The 24,189-nt window shown below is 39.4% G+C and overlaps 1 protein-coding gene across 4 annotated transcripts in view; it reads left to right on the top strand.

The window, feature by feature from the left end:
• LOC148864744 (glycerol-3-phosphate acyltransferase ATS12, chloroplastic-like) overlaps window positions 1–24,189 on the top strand; it is a 45,431-nt gene that overhangs the window by 5,656 nt on the left and 15,586 nt on the right. For 2 of the 4 annotated variants that reach the window (XM_088981591.1, XM_088981594.1), the window contains exons 4-11: window positions 1,132–1,218; window positions 1,340–1,437; window positions 2,909–2,966; window positions 3,739–3,840; window positions 3,940–4,001; window positions 4,088–4,198; window positions 5,869–5,947; window positions 9,720–10,172. In XM_088981591.1, coding sequence (XP_088837717.1) covers window positions 1,132–1,218; window positions 1,340–1,437; window positions 2,909–2,966; window positions 3,739–3,840; window positions 3,940–4,001; window positions 4,088–4,198; window positions 5,869–5,947; window positions 9,720–10,142 — 1,020 coding nt within the window. In that variant the 3' untranslated portion in view covers window positions 10,143–10,172. Of the gene's footprint in view, window positions 1–1,131; window positions 1,219–1,339; window positions 1,438–2,908; window positions 2,967–3,738; window positions 3,841–3,939; window positions 4,002–4,087; window positions 4,199–5,868; window positions 5,948–9,719; window positions 10,173–24,189 lie in introns of those variants that run through there. The other 2 variants (XM_088981593.1, XM_088981592.1) reach the window with 1 other exon arrangement.

Raw genomic sequence — 24,189 nt, 5'->3', positions numbered from 1 at the left:
ATCGGGTTATGAAGTTTCAAGTATCATTGATAGGTCTACCTGTTTTGTTAGATTCTTCTTTTTATAATATTTTATCTTTTTGGTTTTTTTTTTGTTCATTTGTCAAAAAATGTAAGATTTAAATAGAGGGAATTGAATGAGGTGAAAAGTAGTAGTTTAATTTACAATTGAAACCTCACAATTGAATAGAGACTAAATTCAAAAATGAGTATTTTAGTCAAATGGAAGTTCCACAATCTTACTTATATTTTTAATAGTAGTGTAAATATAGAATTATAGATGTGCTCAGTTTTTTTCTATATTTTCTTTATATTTCTGTGTAAAAATAATTCTGATATCTCAAACTTCTTAGCAATGTTTTAAAACATGGAAGTGTAATACGAGGCATTTCACTGTTTGGAGGTTGAGGTGTAGTTCAGAATGTAAGAGGCATAAGCATCCCAAGCTCAAGGAGGCACCTAAGGAGGAGGAAGCAGAAGGACGAGGATTCCTTCCCTTACCTTTCTTTTTCTTTTTATTATTTTATCTTTTTTCTCCTTCTCTTTCTTCTCTTTCTTTCTTGCCCTTTCCTTTCCTTTTTCTTTCTTTCTTTCTTTTTTTTTTTATTGTGGCTTTTTTTGTATGAGGCATACACCTCTAGCATGCCTTATGGACCTGAGACGTACACCTCAGAGGCATCGGCACCTCTGGCATACACCTTAGGGAATTTTGGGGGCACCTTGCCTAGGCTTATGCCTCTCAGACCTTTTAAAACACTGCTTCTTATTTGAAAGGTGATGGTCAACTTTATAGTTAACTATGGAGCTTTTGGTAATCTTGGTGGTTCCTGATTGCCTGGCTAATCTACCCAGTTAAACTTCCCAATCACGACAGAATGTGCTATTAGTGTTGGTTATTATTAAACTTCTTTTGCAAGAAATAAGGAATTATGCTAATGCATGGTAGTGTTCTCTCATTTAATGACTGTTTATGCCATGTTTCTTCATGCTCTATATTTGGGTAATTTCTCTTTCTACCATAAACGATGATGGTTGGCATTAAACATAAAGGAATGTTAAAAACAGGATTCATGTAGCCAACCTCATATCTGGGATAAGGCTTAGATATTGATGTTGATGTTTCAACTTTCAGGTTCTTAAAAGTGGAGATCCCAGGGCAGATGAAATAATAATATCGAACATGGGTGTTGCATTTGATCGCATATTGTTGGACATAGAGGTAAATATTACTTTGTGCATTTATTTTCTGTCAATTTTTTTTGGGTATCAATTTTAATGTGGATCTTTAAATGAAAATTTTATTTATATGCCTTTTATATGAAATTGCCATGTATTTTCAGGATCCTTTTATCTTCTCACCACACCACAGAGCAATACGAGAACCTTTTGACTATTACATTTTTGGCCAAAATTATATCAGGCCATTGATTGATTTCAGGTGGGAATGACTTTCTTGTGTTGATTTCTTTATTTCTTTTGTTAGTAAAGGTTTGATAATTAGCTTACTGGATTGTAAATTGTCAGTCAGTGTGATCTTTGATTTTTGTGACTATAAATTTGTATACAATATTGTTGTGATGTCTATATATGTGCATATGCTTATACCTATACATTAATGTTTTGAAAGGCGTGGGAGATGTATATCTGGAGGTGGACCTCCAGGTGAAGTGCCCTCAAACTGGCCTGAAGCACATGTTGTAGGCATTGATGCCTCTTAGGTGTACACCTTAAATGCCTCTTGCATGAGGTTTACTAGAGGCATATGCCTCATGTGCCTCATGCATGTCTCATTCAGAAAGAAAAATAAGGAAAGGAAAGGAAAGGAAAGAAAATGAAAAGGAAAGGGAAGTCTCGCTTGATTCACTTTCTTGCCTCTGCTTTGATAGGACCCCCCCTTTTCAGATAGCACTGTGCATTCTCATTCTTCTTTATAGGAGGCTCTTTCATAGAAAAAGAAACAGGAAAAAAAAAAAAGAACTCCTCCTTCCTCTGCCTCCTGTGCCACCACTGCAGTTTTGTTTTGAGCTAGACAAGACTTCCTCTAACGTTCCATTATGATGAAACTCCAAGAAATCCCAACATCTCTTTGGTTGGGTCAAACGGAGCACAAATGGGATGGCGGATACCCTAGCAAAACAAGGGGCAAATAGATCTACATTGTACTGGGCAGAACTGTAACTGATTGTTTGTGGGTGCAGATTAGATTAATGCTTTTCTGCTATCTATAACTTTTGTAACTGATTGTAACTTTTGCTACTTTATTAATAAAAATTGTCTTGCTGATAAAAAAGAAAAAGAAATCCCAACATCTCTTGTAGAAAATTATTGCAAAACCATCTGGACAGGGTGCCTTGTCCCCCTCCAACTTCTCAATAGCTTGGAAAAATTTCCTCTGTGAAGGGTTTTCTAGGTCCCCTGCATCCTCCAAAGATAAATCAGCAAAGACCATTCCATTTTTCTTTGAAGAACCTAACATAGAATTTAGTGATCTCCCTCGTTCTTCTTCCTCGATTACTTCCCCATCCACCTCGAGCATGAAAGTTTCCCTTCTTCTCCCATTAGCCTTCAGCCTTCTATACTGGTCCATCCCTAACATAGGTCCATGCTCCTCATCCCTATCAACTTTACTAATAATCTCTAAACAGTCCTTCTTAGTCAACTCAAACCCCCTTTTAACCTTCTTCCTCCAAGTTTTCAGTTTCTCTTTTAGAAAATAAAGCTTCTCCCCAAAAATATGGTTGGCTGACCCTACTGTTCTGTGATTCACCCACCAATTTTGAACATTATACCATTTAGTAAATTTATTGTCACGAAAAGAGTTTCCATGTTTTCTAGGTTTTATTATATCCTATGCCATATTATTCTATAATTAATTTCTTCTTCTGAATCTTGTTTGCTTTGTCTTATAGGAGATCATATGTTGGCAACATCTCCATCTTCCATGATGTGGAAGAAAAGCTTCTGCAGGTGATTAACTTAGTCAACAATCTTATTGTTTGGTGGTTTATGTGCTATTATTTGGTTCTGAAATAGCGTACTTGTGTTGGAAATGAGTGCTTGAAGCATGAATCATAAGCTGAAGCAGCTTAAAAGTGAGGAGATTTATGTTTATTGTGGTTTGGTGGTATTCCAATTGCTTTAACTGGTGCTGGAGTTTCTGAGCAGAAAAAAAAGTGGTGCTGGAGTCTCCTTAAGACTATGGACTATGGCTTTGGTGGATGAATTGCTGTCAGTGGCTCAGTCAGGCAATGGATATGACACTGAACAGAGTGGAATGGCAGAAGAGGATTCATGTAGCCAATCCCATATAGTTGGGACTTGGGACAAGGCTTAGTTGAGTTATGTTGGTGGTCAAGAACCACTACAAAAATTATGATACTTCGGAAGATTTTGAACATATTGTTGTCACTTTGTGAATTTGTTTTCCTCAATGTTTGCTGAACACTCCAAGTCATTTAATGGTTTTAGAGTTAAAGCCTCTTGAAAAAATTAACCTTGAATGAACATTTTGATCAATTAACATTTTAGTTCCATATGTAATTCTCATTGGCGTTCTCTCATCCTTTGATGAGGAACACCTTTCTGGTATGGAAAGTGTTCTTTTTTTTTGGAAGTTCTATTATTTTGATTTTTTAAAATTATTTGACATCTTTTCTGTCTGCTTATTCATTCTTTTTCTGCATATGGTTACTGGCTATTTTCATGGCTGTATATGATAATCCTCCATGATGAAATGTAGGGCCACAATGTTGTCTTGATCTCTAATCATCAGACAGAGGCGGACCCAGCTGTTATTGCATTATTGCTTGAAAAGACAAATCCACATATTGCTGAGAACTTGGTATACTTAATCTTTCTATACTGTGTTTCTGCACAAACTTATTGATGTTTGGTTCATATTAGCTTGCATGTCCAAGTTCTTTTCCTTTTTCTTCAACAGACCTATGTTGCTGGCGATAGAGTTGTAACGGATCCTCTCTGCAAGCCCTTTAGCATGGGAAGGTGCTCATGAATTTTTCTCATGTGCATGATAATGCACCACTTAATTTATACAATTTATACATTGTTTCTCCTTGGTTTTGTTTTAGGAATCTCTTTTGTGTGTATTCGAAAAAGCACATGTATGATGTTCCTGAGTTGGCTGAGATGAAAAGGCGAGCAAATACCCAGAGTCTGAAGGAGATGGCTTTGCTTCTTAGGTATAATTGTTACTTTGGATTGATCATGTCTTCACTCCAGTCTTAAATCAGCCCTAGCCCACTTTGTATCTCCTATAAGCTGTAAAAAATTCTTAATTTTATTTAAACTATGCTTCCAAAAAATAGCTTATTTTGGCTGAAAATTGCCTCATAAATGTGGGCACTGAAAGGAATTCATGGGGCACATTTGGTCCCTAACCATGTTGTTTTGTTTATTCCAAGTGCATTTATTCTTTCCCATTAAATAACCTGACTGTTAGACTTGTCTCCATGTGTGTGTATGTGTCTTGCTAGCACAAATATTTCAAGATAATAATTTCCTTCTAGAACCATATGCAGTCCGTATTTTGGCCATAACTTGCTTAATCCATGTCTAACTTGCATGATTTTGAGTCTGTTAGCATGAAACAACCTTCCAATGACACCAATGATTTGCAATTTCAATATTGGTGGACATTTCACCATGTAGAGATGGGGAAATTTCAGGGATATTTCCCTAATTTTGCTAAGATATTTGGAAAATATAAAAAATAGGGAAATTTTCTAAAAAACATGATTGGTGAATAAACCTTCAAGAATAATTAGAAGTAGTATAATTGCACATTTAAGGCTAAAAAATCCTAAGCAAACAATTCTATAAGTCAAATAAGATTAAGAGACTTAAATAGGCAGCTTACACTTCTATCTCCTCGTTAGTCTTTTAGCTATCTTCTTTTCTTTATATATGTAAATTACCTGCCATTTTGACTTTTATCTTATTTTGTTATTAATATGTTTTTGATTATATTGAGAACCCTCTTTTGTCATTGTGTGCCTTTTTTCTTTTTAACTATAGTGACTTGGTAAGTGAATCATATTAGAATAATAAGTCAATCATCCAATCACCAAATCCCCCTTTGTTCTTTTAGGAAGAGTATTTTAAAAAATTTATGATGACACATCGGTAATACATCAGAGATGTATTGTTGACATATCAACAATACCTTTAGTTTTATGCTGTCTATCATTTCCTCCAAAGATCTACTTTTTTCATAGAAAATCCTACTATTTCTTTCTTCCCATAGAATCCAACAGATTACTGCTTTGGTGGCTTTCTAGAACATTTTCCCTCTTTTCTTTGATCATCTCAAGAAGTTGGAATTGGAAATGCCCACCACTTCCCGAGGGGGAATCCGTCTGCAACCAAAAAGAGAGTAGAAAAACATCCAGATTCTATGCACAACAGGACAGGAGATTAATTAATGGCCCAAAAGATGCATATTTATCCATCTTAAAAATACTGATTGGCATAAAAAAGCAATAATGGAGTAGTAAAGGGAATTAGAGAGGAGAGCCAATACGAAAAAAATTAGACAGAGAAGTGAAGCACAGGGATCACTCTGGAATTCATCTAAGAATCACTCATCAGTCAATGGATGCATTGCTCTTATATTCATTTGCTAGCTTCAAAAGGTTCTTTTTTTATTTAAATAGATGTTAACTTCAAAAAGAATTGAAAATAATAATTTAGGTGTCAAGTGTTGGGTGGAGGAACATTGTCTTCTGTTTTTAGGGTAACTTATGCAATAATGATTCTTCATTTGTTAATAACATAATGGAGCCTGTTACTGTTTTTTTCCTTCTCTCCCATCTTTATCGTCTGGTTTTCTGATTGACATAATTGAATCTAGGGGTGGATCACGGATAATATGGATTGCACCTAGTGGTGGTCGCGATCGCCCAGATCCAGTCAGTAAAGAATGGTACCCGGTAAGTTTGCACTTGAAATTGCATTGACTTTGTTCTTTTTAAATATAAACATCTTGGGGGGCTTCCAATTTCAGTATGATGGTGCTAATTTTTCAATTTTGTTCATGGATGTTATGATTTTTAATTGTTTTCCTTTTGGTTTCTAACATCATTGTGATCAGGGTAGTATCCTTTGAATATATATGTGCTTTAATTATTTAGAAGCCTCACACTTCTTCTCATGATGAGTAAATCTAACTTTGGGTAGATATGGGGGTTCCAGAGATCCTGGCGTGTTGGTTGACAGAGTTGGATTGCTCTGTAACAATAGAGAGCGTCTGTGCTGGTAAATGTTTGTCTAAGATTGTCAGTACTTTGTTAGGTGAGCAAGGGGAGGAACATCCCCATGATAATGGAAGATTCACCTAGTTATTAGAAGGCCGAATTCTTTTTTTTTTTTTTGTCTTTGTTTTTTTTTTTTTAAAGTTAACTTGAACTTTTATTAGATAATAAAAAGTGAATTAATTAGATATTTTTCATAGCATGCCAAGCAAATGAGGCTGGAAAATCCGCCTCTTCCTTGCCTTCCATTATAGTTCTCTATTACAAACCTGCAATACAACTGTTTCCTATCACCCCCTGTCTGGCCATGGCATTGGCCAGGACATTTGTTGATCTGTAGGTCCACTGAAAGCTTGTTTCCAATTAAGTTACTAAGGTTCTTAGTTCTTTCATGTAGTTCCACTATTTTAATGATCCTTGTTTATTTGTATCACAGCAAGCTTACCACCACCTTTTGGATCTTCTTCAACAATAATTTTCTTTACAACTTGTCCAAAAAAAACAATAATTCTCTTTGTTTTTTATTATTTTTTTTTTCTTTTGAAGGGCTACACAACAGGGGGTAGCCCATCCCCCAACCCAGGTGCAGGTGGGATTCGACCTGAAGTCTCCACTACAACCAGCAGTAGACCTTACCAACCAGCTGTTTGGCACCTTGCAATAATTCTTTGTATAACTGCTAAGAACTCTGCCCTCGTGGAGTTCCCATTTCCTGTAGGGCCCTGTTGTTAGAATGATTTGAGAGTTATTTGTGCTGTTAGTTCTAGGGTTCTGTCAGCTTGTTTGTTGTTTTTTTTTATTTTTTTATTAGGGTGTGCCTCCAGGGGCAAGTATGTAATTTTGATCTTTTATTTTTAATCTCATTGTTATAAATAGAGAGCTGGGCGCCGCCAGCCTGAGTTATGGCTCCCAAACAGCCTTTCTTCTCTTCTCTTTCTCTTCTCCTTCTTCTTCTCTTCTTCCTAGAAGAAAACATGGTATCAGAGCATATTCCTGGGCAATAGGAGGATTTTTTTTTTCTCAGAATTACATCTCTTCTCATCAGATTTTTGATTTCTTGAACTGTGAAGTAAAAGAACCCAATCAGACTGGTCAGAATAGTCTGGTTGTGTTTTCTCTGGGTTCTTCCTTGGTCGTAACACCAAGGAAACCCTAGGTTTTTTTGATCAGTACAACATCAAATTTTATTACTGTAAAGAACACTGATGTGGACCCCACTGATGTGGTCCCCACAGTGTTCGTATGGCAGCAATATTTTTGTTAGATATGACAGTGTTAGTTGGTAGTTATTTCAGTTAGTTATTTCAGCTTTATTATTAGTTATTTCTTATTCTATTTGCCATGTAAGCAATAAGGGAAATTCAGCCCTTTTATAGTTAGCCAATAGTTATAAATACTAAGAGAGGGTTGGCAGAAATTATGACCTACTCTCTCTCTTTCCTGAAACTCTCTTCGTGTACATCTTTTCTTCCTCTCTTCTCTTCTTATTCTCTTCAAAATTTCATCCTCTTTTTTTTCTTTTCAATTCAAGACTGATTATAGTCTAGATCGACTACTTGGTATCAAAGCCGGTCTAGGAGCTCTTATGCTAGTCTGATTAGGCCGACTGCATGAGAACCGCCTAGGTTTGGAAGTTTTTCAACAAGGAAGGAGGATCAGCTGATTCTTGGAGGTTACTAGTAGTGTGCGACTGCTACTAAAGAGATTGTAAAGTCTGGGAGAGTTCCAATAGTCAGGAAGAATCAGAAGAAGCTTCGGATCCTCAAGATTAGGGTTTTGCATCAACCAGAAGGTGGCGGCCATAGATTTTTTCATAAAGTAAGCTTTTTCTTGTGATTCTATTCAGAAAAGATAATCTTAGTTTAGTCTGAGAGGTGTGGCTTCAGAATCTGTGTTTTCTTTAGGGTTTTGAGAGAAAACCCTAAAATTCAAAACTGTTAAGTTTTAGATCAGAATTTGGACTGGTTTCATTCAGAAATTTGTTTTCTGTGTTCTTTGGAAGAACTAGGCCAGCTGTTATAAGTTGTTTGGGTGCTGTTTCTCCTATTACAGTAATTAAAAAAATGTTTTTTTATTAATTCTTGATCAAGAATGGAGTTCAAGAGTCAAGGAGAAAGTGTTTTTGGGACTAGCAATTTTGGTAACATGTCTGAGAATACCTTTCAGATTACAACCGTTAAGTTTGATGGATCAAACTACCTAGAATGGGCTCAATCGGCCATGATGGCCATTGGGGGTAGGGGAAAACTGAGCTACTTGTTGGGAGATGTGAAAGAACCAACTAAGGAGGACCAAACCTATACCAAATGGGTTCAGGAGAACTATTTGGTTATGACATGACTGTGCAACTCTATGCAGCCACATATCAGCCGAAACTATTTGTGGGCGAAAACAACTAAGGAAATCTAGGATGTCATGAAAGAGACCTACTCCCAACCCCTTAATGTTGCTAGGGCTTATGAACTGAAATGTGAGGTTAACAACCTTAAGTAAGGAGATAAACCAGTCTTGGTTTACCTCTCTTCACTAAAATCTTTGTGGCATGAAATTGACCACCTAGAAACACTTGATTGGAAAAGCCAGAAGGATGCACATACTCGTAGAAAGCAGGTTGAGACTAATAGGGTTTTTGAGTTCCTAGCTGGTCTGAATCCTGAGTATGATATTGTGAGACAACAACTACTGACAAGAGACAATGACTCTATCGCAAGCCTACTCTTTATTGCATAGTGAAGAGACTAGGAGAAAGGTTATGATGCAGCATCAGCCCTTCCCACCAACGTTGGCAGCAGTCAAACCTAAGTCCGGGGTGATACGGAGAGGGATATAAAGAAGGAAGACAAGCGGGATCAAGTATGTGAACATTGCAAGAAACCTAAGCATACTAAAGACACTTGTTGGAAGTTGCACCCTCATTTAGTCCCAACAAAACTCAGGAACAGAAGGGGTAATGCTAATATGGTTGTTAATACTGATTGTGCCACTTCATCGGGCACAAAAGGCACACCCCTAGACACCCTAGCTGCTGTTCGGGCTGTCCTGACTCAGTTGGAAAAGGAAGTTGGCAGTTCAGCTCAATCATCTCAGCCACCATCAGCTCCCACATCAGCTTTTGCTCATTCAGGTACTTGAGCCTCATCCTATCATGCTTCAGCTCCAGGTAACACTGAACATTGTTGGGTAATAGACTTAGGTGCATCTGACCATATGACTGGCTTGCCATCACTGTTCACTACCTATCACTTATCTTCTGGCAGAGATAAGGTGTCCATTGCTGTTGGTTCCCTTGTTCCCATTTCTAGCAAGGGAGACATCAAGTTGTCTAATGCCATATCCTTATCTTCAGTTCTACATGTTCCCAAGCTTAATACTAATTTGCTTTCAGTCAGTAGCATTACAAAACATCAGAATTGTTCAGTAACATTTTTTCCTTGACTGATGTGTTTTTCAGGACTTGGAGACAAGGAAGGTGATTGGGACTGGCCGTGAGACGAATGGGATCTATCTGCTTGGAGAGAGTTTACATTGGGAAGATAGTGAAAATAGGACGTCTTTTGTTTCTCAGTCTGTTAGTCAGGTTATGCTTTGGCATAATCGGTTGGGTCATTTATCTTTTCGGTCTTTAAAGAGTTTGTTTACTGATTTATTTGAGTCTGCTCAGATGTCCAATTTGAGATGTGAGAGTTGTGAGCTTGCAAAGCATTGTAGAACATCTTATTCATTATGTAATAAAAAAAGTAATAATCCTTTTGATATTGTGCATACTGATGCTTGGGGTCCTTATCACATCACTGCTTTGGGGGGTTATAGATATTTCTTGTTGTTTGTTGACGACTATACCCGGTTTTTTTGGGTTTACATTGTGCATTTTTGAGATGAGGTTCTTACTTTGACCCAGATCTTTCATCAGATGATTTTAACCCAATTTGGGGTCAAAATCAAAATCTTTAGATCCGATAATGCGAAAGAATACTTTGCCAACCAATTAGCCTCCTATTTGCTTGACCATGGGATTATCCACCAAAGTACTTAACCTCATACACTAAAGCAGAATGGGGTTGCTAAGAGGAAGAATATGCACATATTGGAGGTGGCCAGAAGCATCATGTTTAACTCCAATGTGCCTATTCGTTTATAGGGAGATGCTATTCTTACAGCAATGTATCTCATTAACCAAGTTCTTTCACGGGTTCTTGACATGAAGCCTCCATTTACCCTTTTATACCCTCATAAAGACTTGTTTACTATTCATCTTAGAACCTTTGGTTGTACTTGCTTTGTTCAAATTCTTGGACCTCATCGTTCCAAATTTGATCATAAGACCTCCAAATGTATTTTTCTTGGTTATGCACAAATTCAAAAGGGATATTGCTGCTATGAACCCACTTCTAGTAAAAGATTTGTCTCTATGGATGTTACTTTCTTCGAGGATGTACCCTATTATCTTAGGGTTTCACCTCAGGGGGAGAGTAGTGAGTGTGGGGTTTACTCATCAAAAGTTTCTTTACCTGTTCCATTGAGTGATAAGGGATGTAATGGGGAGGGGTGTCAGATGCGCCGGGATTTGGGAGACTATCACAGGCAGTGGAGGCAGGTTGATTTCGGTCATCAGCAGTCCAGGCCAGCCCTAGTTCCTTTTGCGGACCCAGATCTAGGTACTACAGTTTCTTTATTGGATCCGAGTTCCACTGAGATACCTTCCACTGTTGAGCCCTTACATCCTTTGGATGACCTTGATCTCCCCATTGCAGTCCATAAAGACAAACAGCATTGCACCACATCCACAACCCACAACATTTCCCAATTCTTGTCCTATGATCACTTGCCCCCCTCTTATGGGTCCTTCCTCACATCTATTGCTGATATTCCTATCCCTAGAACAGTGCAAGAGGCCTTGTCAGTTTCTGAGTGGAAAGATGCAATGAAGGTTGAAATGGATGCTCTTCTGAGGAATAATACTTGGCAGCTAGTTGACCAACCTAAAGGGAAGAAACCGGTTGGATGTAGATGGGTATTTACTGTGAAACATAATGCTGATGGTTCCATTGAAAGGTACAAGGCTCTGTTAGTTGCGAAGGGATTTACTCAGACTTATGGTATAGACTACTTGGAGACTTTTGCTCTAGTAGCAAAGATGACCACTATTAGAGTTTTATTGTCCCTTGCAGCCAGTTACTCTTGGCCCTTGTTCCAGATGTATGTCAAAATTGCCTTCCTCAATGGAGACTTGCAAGAAGAAGTCTACATGCAGTTGCCTCCTAGATTTTATGATGCAAACACAAGAAAGAAGGTTTGCCGGTTGAATAAAGCTTTGTATGGACTAAAACAGTCCCCCAGAGCTTGGTTTGATAGATTCAAACAAGCCCTTGAAAGGTTCGGCTATGTACAGGCCCAGTCAGACCATACATTGTTCATTAAGACAGTGGACTCTTCCTAGACCTTGCTTGCTGTACACGTGGATGATATTGTAGTGATAAGGAATGATAATGGTGAGATTGAGTCTCTCAAACAACTCTTTCATCAAGAATTTGAGGTGAAAGATCTAGGAGAGCTATGATACTTCTTGGGTATTGAGGTAGCTAGATCTAAACATGGGATTTTTGTTTCCCAAAGAAAGTATGTTATAGATTTGTTGGAAGAAACTGGAAATTTAGGTGTTAAGCCTGCAGATACACCTATTGAACAGAATCACAAGATCAGTGTAGAGGGTGGAGAGCCACTTGAAGATAAAACTATGTTCCAGTGGTTAGTTGGAAAACTCCTCTATCTTTGTCTCACATGACCGGACATCAGTTATGTTGTCAGCATTGTCAGTCAGTATATGCACTCTTCTAGGAATACTCACTTGCAGTTGAGAGGATATTAGCATATTTGAAGAGGTGCCCAGGTAGAGGTATACTATTCAAGAATAATAATCACATGAAGATAGGGGTTTATACAGATGCTGATTGGGCTAGGAGTATTGATGATAAAAAGTCTACCTTTGGATATTGTGCTTTTGTAGGAGGTAACCTAGTCTCCTGGAGGAGTAAGAAGCAAAGTGTTGTTTCTCGTTCTAGTGCAGATGCTGAATATAGGTCCATGGCTAATAGTGTGGCTGAAATCCTATTGTTGAAATCACTATTTGAGGAGTTGGGTATTGCTTATGAGAAGCCCTTAATGCTGTATTGTGATAAACAGACTGCTATTAATATAACTCATAATCCGGTACATCATGACAAAACTAAGCATATTGAAGTAGACCGACATTTTGTCAGAGAAAGGGTTTCATCTCAAGAAGTGTCTTCCGTATATCACCTCCAGCATGCAGCTTGCAGATCTTCTCACCAAGGCTATTCCAAGGAAGAAGTTAGAGGTAGATCTATGCAAGTTGGGAATGACAAATATCTATTCCCAACTTGAGGGGGAGTGCAAAGAACACTGATGTGGACCCCACTGATGTGGTCCCCATAGTGTTCGTATGGCAGCAATATTTCTGTTAGATATGACAATGTTAGTTGGTAGTTATTTCAGTTAGTTATTTCAGCTTTGTTATTAGTTATTTCTTATATTATTTGCCATGTAAGCAATAAGGGCAATTCAGCCCTTTTACAGTTAGCCAATAGTTATAAATACTAAGAGGGGGTCGGCAGAAATTATGACCTACTCTCTCTCTTTCCTGAAACTCTCTTCGTGTACTTCTTTTCTTCCTCTCTTCTCTTCTTCTTCTCTTCAAATTTTCATCATTCTTTTCTTTTTAATTCAAGACTGATTGTAGTCTAGATCGACTACTTGGTTTATGACCTACCCTCTCTTAGCATTTATAACTATTGGCTAACTGTAAAAGGGCTGAATTGCCCTTATTGCTTACATGGCAAATAGAATAAGAAGTAACTAATAATAAAGCTGAAATAACTAACCGAAATAACTACCAACTAACACTGTCATATCTAACAGAAATATTTCTGCCATACGAACACTGTGGGGACCACATCAGTGGGGTCCACATCAGTGTTCTTTACAAGTACTTAGAAAAAGAAAAGTGTACAAAACAAAGGCAGGCTCGGCTACCACCAAGAAAATACAAAGACAATTTAATATTCAGTCTTACAACTGAGCCCAGAAACACACTACCCTGTTTGCCCCTTGCTTTGCTAGGTGGTCAGCTAGACCATTTGCCGAACTAGGAGTCCATTGAATTTGTAGAGAACACTGATGTGGGCCCCACAGCTGTGGTCCCACTCTGTCCGTAGGGTGGAATGTGCCCTAGTCATCCAAGGGCAGATTTGTCCTTTCAGAGCTAAGTTAGGGTTTCTCATGTGAGTCGAGTCCAGCCGACCACATGAGAATTCCCTAGGGCTAGAAACTGAGAAAGTGGAGTTCGTGGACTGATTCTTGGAGATCGCTAGAGGGTTTAGCAGCTGGTGAAGACGTGTCACGGTTGTAGAGTGTTGGTGATTAGGAAGAATCAGAGAAGACTAGGGTTCGGGTAACCTTGGAAGGCAGCAGACAAATTTTCCTTGTAAGTTATCTATTTTCTAAGAGAAGTACTATTAGAGAGGATATGTTGGACCTATCTGGAAAGGGCGGCCGAACCATTCTAGGGTTTTCTCCCTTCTATTCTCTAGGGTTTTACAGCAAACCCTACTATTGGGCCGAACTGCCTTAGGGTTCTTTTCTCCTACTCTAGGGTTTAAAAGGGATCTTGCGGCAAACCCTAATGTTAGACTGAACCTTGCGATTTACCTGGAGTTGTCCTCAAGTTTTGTTAGCATTGATCAGCCTTTAGGGTTTCATATTAACTCTTCTGCAAGTCTATCTGTACAATACTGATTGGAATGTGCAACCGAAATGTTTTCTTTAAGGACTGATTAAAACCCTAATTCTGCCAACCATATCAGACCTGCTTCTAAGCTGATTTTTCAGATCCTTTTGGGGTTTTCGAACTCTCTTAAGGGGTGAGAACTGTATGGACTGTTGCTATTGTGTTTGCTAGTTGGTTTCAGATCAGATTTCTACCTGTTTTGTGCACATACATTGTGAATACAGATTGGTCCTACTCTATTTTGATTGTGATTGGTAGTCCAAGTGCTGCTTTTGAGATTTACCGAGATGGAGTTTAAAAATCAGGTAGAAGGCAGTTTTGGGAACAACAATTATGGTTGTGTTTCTGAGATAGGTGATTAGATTACAACTATAAAGTTTGATGGATCAAATTATTTGGAATGGGCCCAATCAGCCGTGATGGCTATTGGGGGAAGAGGTAAATTAGGGTATCTCTTGGGAGATGTGAAAGAACCCCTCAAGGGAGATCCTACGTATACCAAGTGGATCCAGGAAAACTACTTGGTTATGACATGGCTGTGTAATTTTATGCAGCCCCATATTAGCCGAAATTACTTGTGGGCAAAGACAGCTAAGGAGATATGGGATGTTATGAAAGAAACTTATTCCCAACCCCTTAATGTTGCCAGAGCATATGAATTGAAATGTGAAGTGAAAAACCTTAAACAAGGAGAGAAACCGATTTCAGTATACTTCTCTACCTTGCAGTCTCTGTGGCGTGAGATTGATCACTTAGAGACTCTTGAGTGGGAGAGTCCCAAAGATGCACAAATATATAGAAAGCAGGTCGAGACAAATCGGGTGTTTGAGTTTCTGGCGGGCCTAAATTCAGAGTATGATATTGTGAGACAACAAATTTTGACTAGAGACAGTGTGACTCTCTCTCAGGCATACTCCTTAGTACATAGTGAAGAGACTAGAAGGAAAGTTATGATGCAACCTCAGCCTCTCACACCAGCCTTTATAGCTGTCAAACCCAAATCAGGGGGTGATTCAGAGAAGGACAGGAGGAAGGAAGACAAAAGGGATGTGGTATGTGAACATTGTAAGAAACCCAAACATACAAAAGAAACATGTTGGAAACTGCATCCTCACTTGGTTCCGACAAAGTTGAGAAGCAAGAAGGGCAATGCTCATGTGGCCATGAACATTGATTCAACATCCTCATTTGGCACAAGAGGAACACCTTTAGAGACCTTAGCTGCAGTTCGGGCTGCCCCAATACAATTAGAAAAGGAAGTTGGAAGTTCAACTCAGCCACCGCAGTCACCATCAACTCCTGCCACATCTGCCTTTGCACATTCAGGTACTCGACCTTCAGCCTACCATGCCTCAACTACAAGTGCTACTGAACCTTGTTGGGTAATTGATTCAGGTGCATCCAACCACATGACTAGCTTGCCTTCACTGTTTACCACTTACCATTTGTCTTCGGGTAGGGATAAAGTATCTATTGCTGATGGCTCCCTGGTCCCTATTTCTGGGAAGGGCGACATTAAGTTATTAGATGCTATCTCCTTGTCATCTGTTTTGCACGTTCCTAAGCTTGATACTAATGTTCTTTCAGTCACTAGTATTACCAAGCATATGAACTGCTCAGTAACCTTCTTCCCTGATCGATGTGTTTTTCAGGACTTGGAGACGAAGAAGGTGATTGTGATTGGCCGTGAGACGAATGGGATCTATCTGCTCGGGGAGAGGTCTCGTCAGGGAGCGTCAATAGAGAAGATGTCTTTTGTTTCTCAGAGTGTGAGTTCGGTTGTGCTTTGGCATAATCGATTGGGTCATTTGTCTTTTTGGTCTTTAAAGAGTCTGTTTCCTGCTTTATTTGAGTCTATTGAGTTGTCTCAGTTGCAGTGTGAAAGTTGTGAGTTTGCTAAACATTGTAGAAAGTCTTATTTATTGAGTAATAATTCTTTTGATATTGTGCATACTGATGTTTGGGGGCCCTATCACATCCCTTCCATGGGTGGGTACAAATATTTCTTGTTATTTGTCGATGACCATACCCATTTTTCTTGGGTTTATCTCATGCGTTCACGAGATGAGGTTCTTGCCCTGACCTAAAACTTTCACCAAATGATCCTAACCCAATTTGATGCCAAGATCAAAGTTCTTAGATCCGATAACGCAAAGGAATACTTTGCTAAACCATTGGCATCTTACCTTCTTAATCATGGGGTTATACACCAGAGCTCTTGCCCTCATACACCTCAGCAAAATGGAGTTGCAGAAAGGAAGAATAGGCACATCTTGGAGGTGGCTAGAAGTATTATGTTTACCTCCAATGTCCCTATTCGCTTCTGGGGTGATGCTATCCTCACGGCGGTATATCTTATTAATCGGGATCCTTCCCGGGTCCTTGATATGAGATCTCCTTTTTCCTTTCTATACCCAAGTGAGGAGTTATTTTCTATTCCGCTTAAAACATTCGTTTGTACCTGCTTTGTTCAGCTTCTCGGATCCCATCACTCCAAGTTCGAACCCAAGGCCTCCAAATGCATTTTCCTTGGTTATGCACAAACTCAAAAGGGTTATTGCTGCTATGATCCTGTCTCAGGGAGGAAGTTTGTCTCCATGGACGTCACTTTCTTTGAGGAGACACCCTATTATCCTCGGGTTTCTCCTCAGGGGGAGAGCAGTTAGAGTGGGGCAGTTCCTTTACCTATTCCATTGGGCGATGAGAGCTGCAATGGTGAGGGTGGTCAGAGGGATCAAGAGTTGAGGGTCTATCATAGGCTATGCAGGCAGGTTGATCCTGGTCATCAGCTGTCCAGGCCAGCTCCAATTTCATCTGCAACTCCAAGTCCAGGTATTACAGTCCCAAGGCCCACAGAGACTTTCTCTACAGAGACTCCCTCTATTGTTGCTATTTCACCTCCTGCAGATGACCTTGACCTTCCGATTGCCATCCGTTAAGGGAAACGACATTGTACCACATCTACAACCCACTATATTTCCTAGTTTTTATCCTTTGATCGTCTATCTCTTACCTACAGGTCCTACCTTAGTTTCGTTGCTGATGTCCCTATTCCAAGAACAATGCAAGAAGCCCTATCCGTCCCGGAATGGAAAGACGCAATGCAGGTTGAGATGGATGCCCTGTTGAAAAATAACACCTGGGAGCTAGTTGATCTGCTCAAAGGAAAGAAACCAGTTGGCTGTAGATGGGTATTTACCATGAAGCACAATGCAGATGGATCCATTGAGAGGTATAAAGCTCGGTTAGTTGCGAAAGGGTTCACCCAGACTTATGGTATAGATTACTTGGAGACCTTTGCCCTGGTAGCCAAGATGACCACCATTCGAGTTCTATTATCCCTTGCAGCAAGTCACGCTTAGCCTTTATATCAAATTGACGTGAAACAGGTAAGAAGGTCTGCCGGCTCAACAAGGCTTTGTATGGTTTGAAGCAGTCACCTAGGGCTTGGTTCGATAGATTCAGATTAGCCCTTGTGAAGTTCGGCTATGTACAGGCCTAGTTAAATCATACTCTATTCATCAAGAGGGTAGAGTCCTCCTTGACACTACTTGCAGTATATGTTGATGATATTGTGGTGACAAGGAATGATAGCCATGAGGTTGAGTCCCTTAAACAGCTCCTTCATCAAGAATTTGAGGTGAAAGATCTTCGTGTACTTCGGTATTTTTTGGGTATTGAGGTTGCTAGATCCAAACAGGGGATCTTTATCTTTTAGAGGAAATATGTCCTAGATCTGCTGGCAGAAACTGGGAAGTTAGGTGTCAAGCCTGCGGATACACCCATTGAACAAAACCACAGGATTAGTGCAGAGAGTGGGGAGCCTCTTGAAGACAAGGTTATGTTCCAGCGATTGGTAGGAAAGCTCCTATATCTCTGCCTCACTCGGCCAGATATTACTTATGCTGTTAGTGTTGTCAACTAGTACATGCATTCTCTTAGAACTACACATCTTCTTGCGGTAGAAAGGATATTATCATACTTGAAGAGATGCCTGGGTAGGGGTATTCTGTTCAAGAACAATAACCACATGAAGGTGGAGGTCTATATGGATGCCGATTGGGTTGGGAGTGTTGATGACAGAAGGTTTACCTCAGGATATTGTGCTCTTGTGGGAGGTAATCTTGTCTATTGGAGAAGTAAGAAACAAAGTGTTGTCTCCCGATCTAGTGCTGAAGCAGAATACGGGTCAATGGCTAACGGAGTGGCTGAAATCCTATGGCTGGGATCTCTACTTGAGGAGTTGGGTATTGAGTATGAGAAGCCCCTGATGCTGTATTGTGATAATCAAGCAGCTTTTAATATAGCACATAATCCAGTGCAGCATGACAGAATCAAACACATTGAAGTTGACCGACATTTTGTACGAGAGAGGGTCTCATCTCAAGAAGTATGCCTCCCTTACATCACATCCAGTATGCAACTAGCAGATATCCTCACTAAAGCCGTATCAAGAAAGAAGCTAGAGGCGGATCTATCCAAGCTGGGAATGATAAACATTTATTCCCAACTTGAGGAGGAGTGTAGAGAACACTGATGTGGGCCCCAAAGCTGTGGTCCCATTGTTTGTAGGGTAGAATGTGCCCTAGTCATCCTAGGGTTAGCTGATGGTCAATCTGTTATTCCAGTTATTTATATTTCAGTTTTATATTGTTTTATGTGTTATGTAAATACCAAGGGCAGATTTGTCCTTTCATGTAACTAGCATAAACTATAAATACTAAATAGAAGTGGCGGTGTCCGAACATTCAGATTCTGTCATTCCTTTCAATTCTTGTGTTCTACTGCTCTCTCTCTCTACTCTTTCTCCTCTCTCCTCTATACCTTTTTTCTCTTTTTTCGAACCTGAAATCTATTAGGGTTCAAGATTGATAGCGGTCTTGAACTTCTACTGAATTATCAGCTGCATATCCCTTGAGAACCTCTTGAATTGTTTGATTTTGTTTCTAAAGACCAAGGAGTCTTCTCATTCTGTTTTAGCCAACTTATTACTATTTTGGAGTCACCTTCAATCAAGGAAACCCTAGTTGGTGACAGCCGATGCTGTGAAGGCTTTGTTTTTGTTATGTTTACCTTCGTACAGGTGCTGCACAGGGGTTGTATGACTCCCTCGTAACAGGTATGTGCTGTCCTTTTTGGTGTGTGCCTTGTGTGGCTTAATGGTGATTGAAAATTGAATTTTTGGGTCTGTTAGTTGCTGGTAGTGGGGTTTCAACAGTGGTGTTCCATTCTAGGAGGCAGATTAGTGTGTGCTTTAAGCCCTACTTGTGTGTTTGGCTTGTTGTACCTGCTTAATATGGAAACTATTGATTCAGCTTCATCTGAGGTTACATCAACCTGTGGTACAGTTGGTATGGGTGCTGAGAATATGTTTTTTCCGATGCCAATCACCTCTTTGAATGATCTGAACTATCTAGAGTGGGCTAAAAGTGTGAAACTATATGTTACAGCTAGGGGAAAACCTGGATACATAATTGGGAGAGGGAAAGAACCTAAAAGTGGGACAGCTGATAGGTGGGACTAGGAGAACAGTATGGTGATGTCTTGGCTTCTTGCAGCCATGGAACCGGGGGTAAAGAAGAATTTTATATGGGCAGAGACTACAAGTGAGATATGGGAACAAGCCAAAACAACCTACTAAGCAAAGACACTATGCTAAGATTTATCAGTTACGTGCTGAGTCCTCAACTTGTAAACAAGGTGACCACAGTTTGTCAGCTTATTATTCAGCTCTTACCTCTATTTGGAAGGAGTTGGATCACTATCAAACTGTAGAATGGAAGAATGATGGTGATGCCAAAGCCTATAAGAGGTTGGTATCTCAACAGTGAGCCTTTGCTTTTCTGTTGGGATTGAACGCCATGTATTTTCCTTTGGTATCCCTCCTCTCAAAAGGGATACTGGTGTTTTGATCCCGTTGGTCGTAGGTACTTCATCTCTATGGATGTTTCCTTCTTCAAGTTTGAACCGTTCTACCCTACTTCTCCTTGGGGGAAAGGTAGTATGGAGGAGGAAAAACAAGTTTACCAAGTTTCTCTTCCCTCTATTTCGGATCTAGCTCCATTTCGTGCTTTTCTACGTATGTGCTGTAGAAACCAGCAACGTTCTAAAGATGTAGAGCTACCGGATACTATGCAATCGATGCCGTCAGACTCCCAGGAGGTAAGTCCAAATGAGTTAGACACCCTTATCCCTGTTGTTTCCCTTGTTCCTGTTTTGGTTGTGGATGATCTTGACATCTTGATTGCTCACAAAAAGGGAGTTAGATTGTGTACTACCAAACACCCCATTACCCACTATGTATCATATGACCATATTTCCCCCTCTCACCGCACCTTCTTATCTACTGCTGATAGTATTCCCATACAAAAATGTGACAGAGGCTTTGACTTACCCTGAATGGACAAATGCTATGAAGGAGGTGATTAATGCCCTCCATAAGAATCACACTTGGGAGTTGGTGGATCTTCCAAAAGGGAAAGACCCCATGGGGTGTAAGTGGGTGTTTACAGTGAAACACAAGGTGGATGGAACAGTGATGAGACTGCCATTGTTTGAATCCTACCTGCTGAACTGCCATATGAAATCTACTAAACCATGCTTTGGGAGATTGTTTTAGGCCATAGAGAGACTTTCTCAACTTGCACACCTTATTCTCACTTCCTTTGGCATAGAAGCCTGGTGGTTGAACCATATAAACCACCTCCTCCAGATCACCATTTAAGAAGGCATTTTGTACATCAAGTTGATGCAATTCCCAATCAAGATTTGTAGCCAATGATAACAAAACCAAATTGAATTCATCTTTGCTACTAGAGAAAATGTCTCATCATAATCAATACCATAAACTTGAGTGTACACTTTGGCTACCAGCCTTGCTTTGTATCTTCAGGAACAGGTTGCACTACTGATAGTGTATGTGGATGATATCATCATTATGAGGAATTAAGCTTTGAAATACAAGAGTTAAAGGAGTTCTTGTCTTCCCAATTTGAGGTGAAGGATTTGGGTCCTCTAAAGTACTTCCTTGGGATTGGGGTTGCTTGCTCGAAAAGGGGTATCTTCATCTCTCAAAGGAAGTACATCCTAGATCTGTTACAAGACATTGGCAAGGTGGGTGCAAAGCCATTGGACACCCCTATGGATGTTGATCAGAAATTGGGTGATTGTGATGGTGAACCACTGAAAGATGTGAAACAATTTCAAAGGCTAGTGGGAATATTGCTTTACTTGTCTATGACACGTCTAGACATAGCTTATCCGGTTGGTGTTCTAAGTCAGTTTATGCATTCCCCTAAGACACCAGATATGGAGGCTGTAGAAAGAATTCTCAGGTACTTAAAGAAGTATGTGGGAACTGGGTTGTGATTCAATAAGCACAGCCATCTGAAAGTGGAAGTCTATATAGATGCCGATTGGCTAGGTGCTGTGGATGACAAGAAATCTACAAGTGGGTATTGCACATTTGTGGGAGGAAATCTAGTGGCATGGAGGAGTAAAGAACAAAATGTAGTTGCAAAGTCTAGTACTGAAGCTGAGTATAGGGCTATGGCACATGGGGTGGCTGAAGCGCTTTGGTTGAAGAATTTACTAGAGGAGCTTGGGTTCCCAGTTAACAGCCCTATGTCTCTCTACTGTGATAATAAGGCAGCCATGAACATTGCTACTAACCCTGTTCTACACGACAAGACAAAACACATTGAAGTGGACAAGCACTTCATAACTCATAAGAGATAAATTGGAAAAGGGTGAAATCTGCATTCCGTATGTCAACTCCAAAGAGCAGATGGCTGATGTTCTCAAAAAGGGACTTTCATACTTGCGATACAATGAGCTATGTGACAAGTTGGGCATGATAGATATATTCAGTCCAACTTGAGGGGGAGTATCGTTAGAATGATTTCAGAGTTATTTGTGCTGTTATAGTCATTTCTGCTGTTAGTTCTAGGGTGCTGTTGGCTTGTTTGTTGTTTTTTCTTATTGTTTTTTATTAGGGTGTGCTGCCAGGGGCAAGTATGTAATTTCCTTCTTTTATTTTTAATCTCATTGTTATAAATAGAGAGCTGGGCACTGCCAGCCTGAGTTTTGGCTCCCAAACAGCCTTTCTTCTCTTCTTCCTATAAGAAAACAGGCCTGAGTACTTTGCGAATATCTATCTATCTATCTATCTATCTATATATATATATATCCATTTTGATCTCTAAGAACTCTTCCAATACCCAATGCTCCACAATTACCCAAACTGTAGCCACCAAAGTTTAATTTTACAAAAGCCTTCATTTGGTGGGATGAAATCTGTAATTTTATCATTCTTACTACTCAAGTATAAAAGATAGTGGGGACTCCAAGAACCTTACGATCTGTTCTGCTCTTTTTCCCATCTATTCTCCTCTCTTTTCTATTCTTTCTCTTCTCTCTTCACTCCTTTCCTTCTAGATGTGAATCAGTCTTCTAATATCAGGTTTAAAATCAGTAATTAACAGTGCAAATCAGATCTGAATAATAGTGCAAGAGCTGTGTATGTCGAAGAGAAGATGTAAGAGAAGAAGAAGTTGAATAATTCACCCTTCTCCTCTAACCCTATTTTATTAATCTCTAAAAATTAATGATGACAAGTATGCCCTTAAGTGGGCGGCCAGCTTGGCAATTACATAAAGAAAATAAAACAAGAACAAATAACAGGCCCATTAAGTGTGGCCCATCAACATAAAATAAAAGATAAAAATAAAGGATATCACACAAGTAGCTGTTAGGGCCCATTTGGCCCAGTCTCTTTACACTTCTTATTTCACCTATTCCTTTGAATTAAAGAAAGTTTTCTGCTGCTGAATTCAGTCCACTTCACTTGGATACTTCCCATGACCTTTTCTTGGGTTCTTTCTTTTCTCCTAAACAGTTAATTATTTCATTTTTCCTGCATCATTCGCAAGGTTGCAGACCTAGTGCATCTTTGAATAATCTTGCCTTTTTTTGTTGATGATGGAGAGAAAAGGCCTTTCAAGAGAGGTCCAAGATCATTAGGAGTGCTCCACCTGCACCTGAAAAGATCAATTAATCCCTTCCAAATACCATCTGCAAACTGATAGGAGATTAATAGATGGTAGATAGATTCCTCACACGCAAAACACAAAGGATAGATAAAAAGTAGAAGTTACCAATAAAGAAGGGGTAGATAAGATGAGACAAACACAAATATGATATTTTTTTCAACATCTCAAAGGCGTGAGTCTTTTGGTAGTACACCTCCCAAGTCCCAAGTCCCAACAGCCCTAATTTTGATTGGAACTGAGTTGCTCCAATTTCCAAATTTCCTTAACTAGGAAAGATTGAGCAGAAGGGGTCAGAGGAGAGAGCTTTGTAAAAGGTGGCAGCACAAGTGAACAGCCCCAATGCATTAGTTGTCCAGATTCTACAATCAGCATTAGAAGGCTGATTTCTTATTATTCTCAATTTCACAAATACTCCCAAAATACTTGGCAGCAATATGCAATTTAAAGTAAGTAAAGACAGATTGGTGACAATCTGTTGAAATAACTGATTATTTTTTTTTTCATAAATAATAACTCATTATTTGGACCCTCTCAATAAAAGAGCTTTGTTATTTTATTTTATTTTGTAGTGGGTTAAAAGAATATGCTAAGGGACTAAAATTGAGATACAGCATAACCAGTTCATAACACTTGATCTTTCTCCTAAGCCTGGAGAGGCCACAATGGATCTCGCTTGGATGGAAAACTTGTTTACATGTCAAGTATAAAAAGTAAAAATCTGCTACTCTTTTAGAATTTGGATAATTTCCAAGTAGGAATAATGTCCACATCTACAAACTGATCAAGGGTTTCCTGGTCTCCAATGCTGCAATGTTCATGATGCCGAGAGGATTGTTAAGGGCAATATATTTTTTTGTCTATCATTCATATAATTTGAGGATGCAACCTGTGGAATCCCAAGCGAATTACTTACTTTTGAATGGTCAATGATTTGGCGCCAAATTCTTATCCACTAGTTTACAGGGCTACTCTTCTTATGGCTCTTATAAACACAGATCTCAGGTTTCTTGTTTCTTGGTGTAATGCTATGTGTCCTATTTAGAGCTGTCATGTTCTTTCTACACTGT

This window comes from Nelumbo lutea, chromosome 3, assembly GCF_056320005.1.
Source record: "Nelumbo lutea isolate HS-2025 chromosome 3, American lotus-T2T, whole genome shotgun sequence".
NCBI classification, from domain to species: Eukaryota; Viridiplantae; Streptophyta; class Magnoliopsida; order Proteales; family Nelumbonaceae; genus Nelumbo; species Nelumbo lutea.
This window is presented reverse-complemented; position numbering and strand designations above follow the sequence as displayed.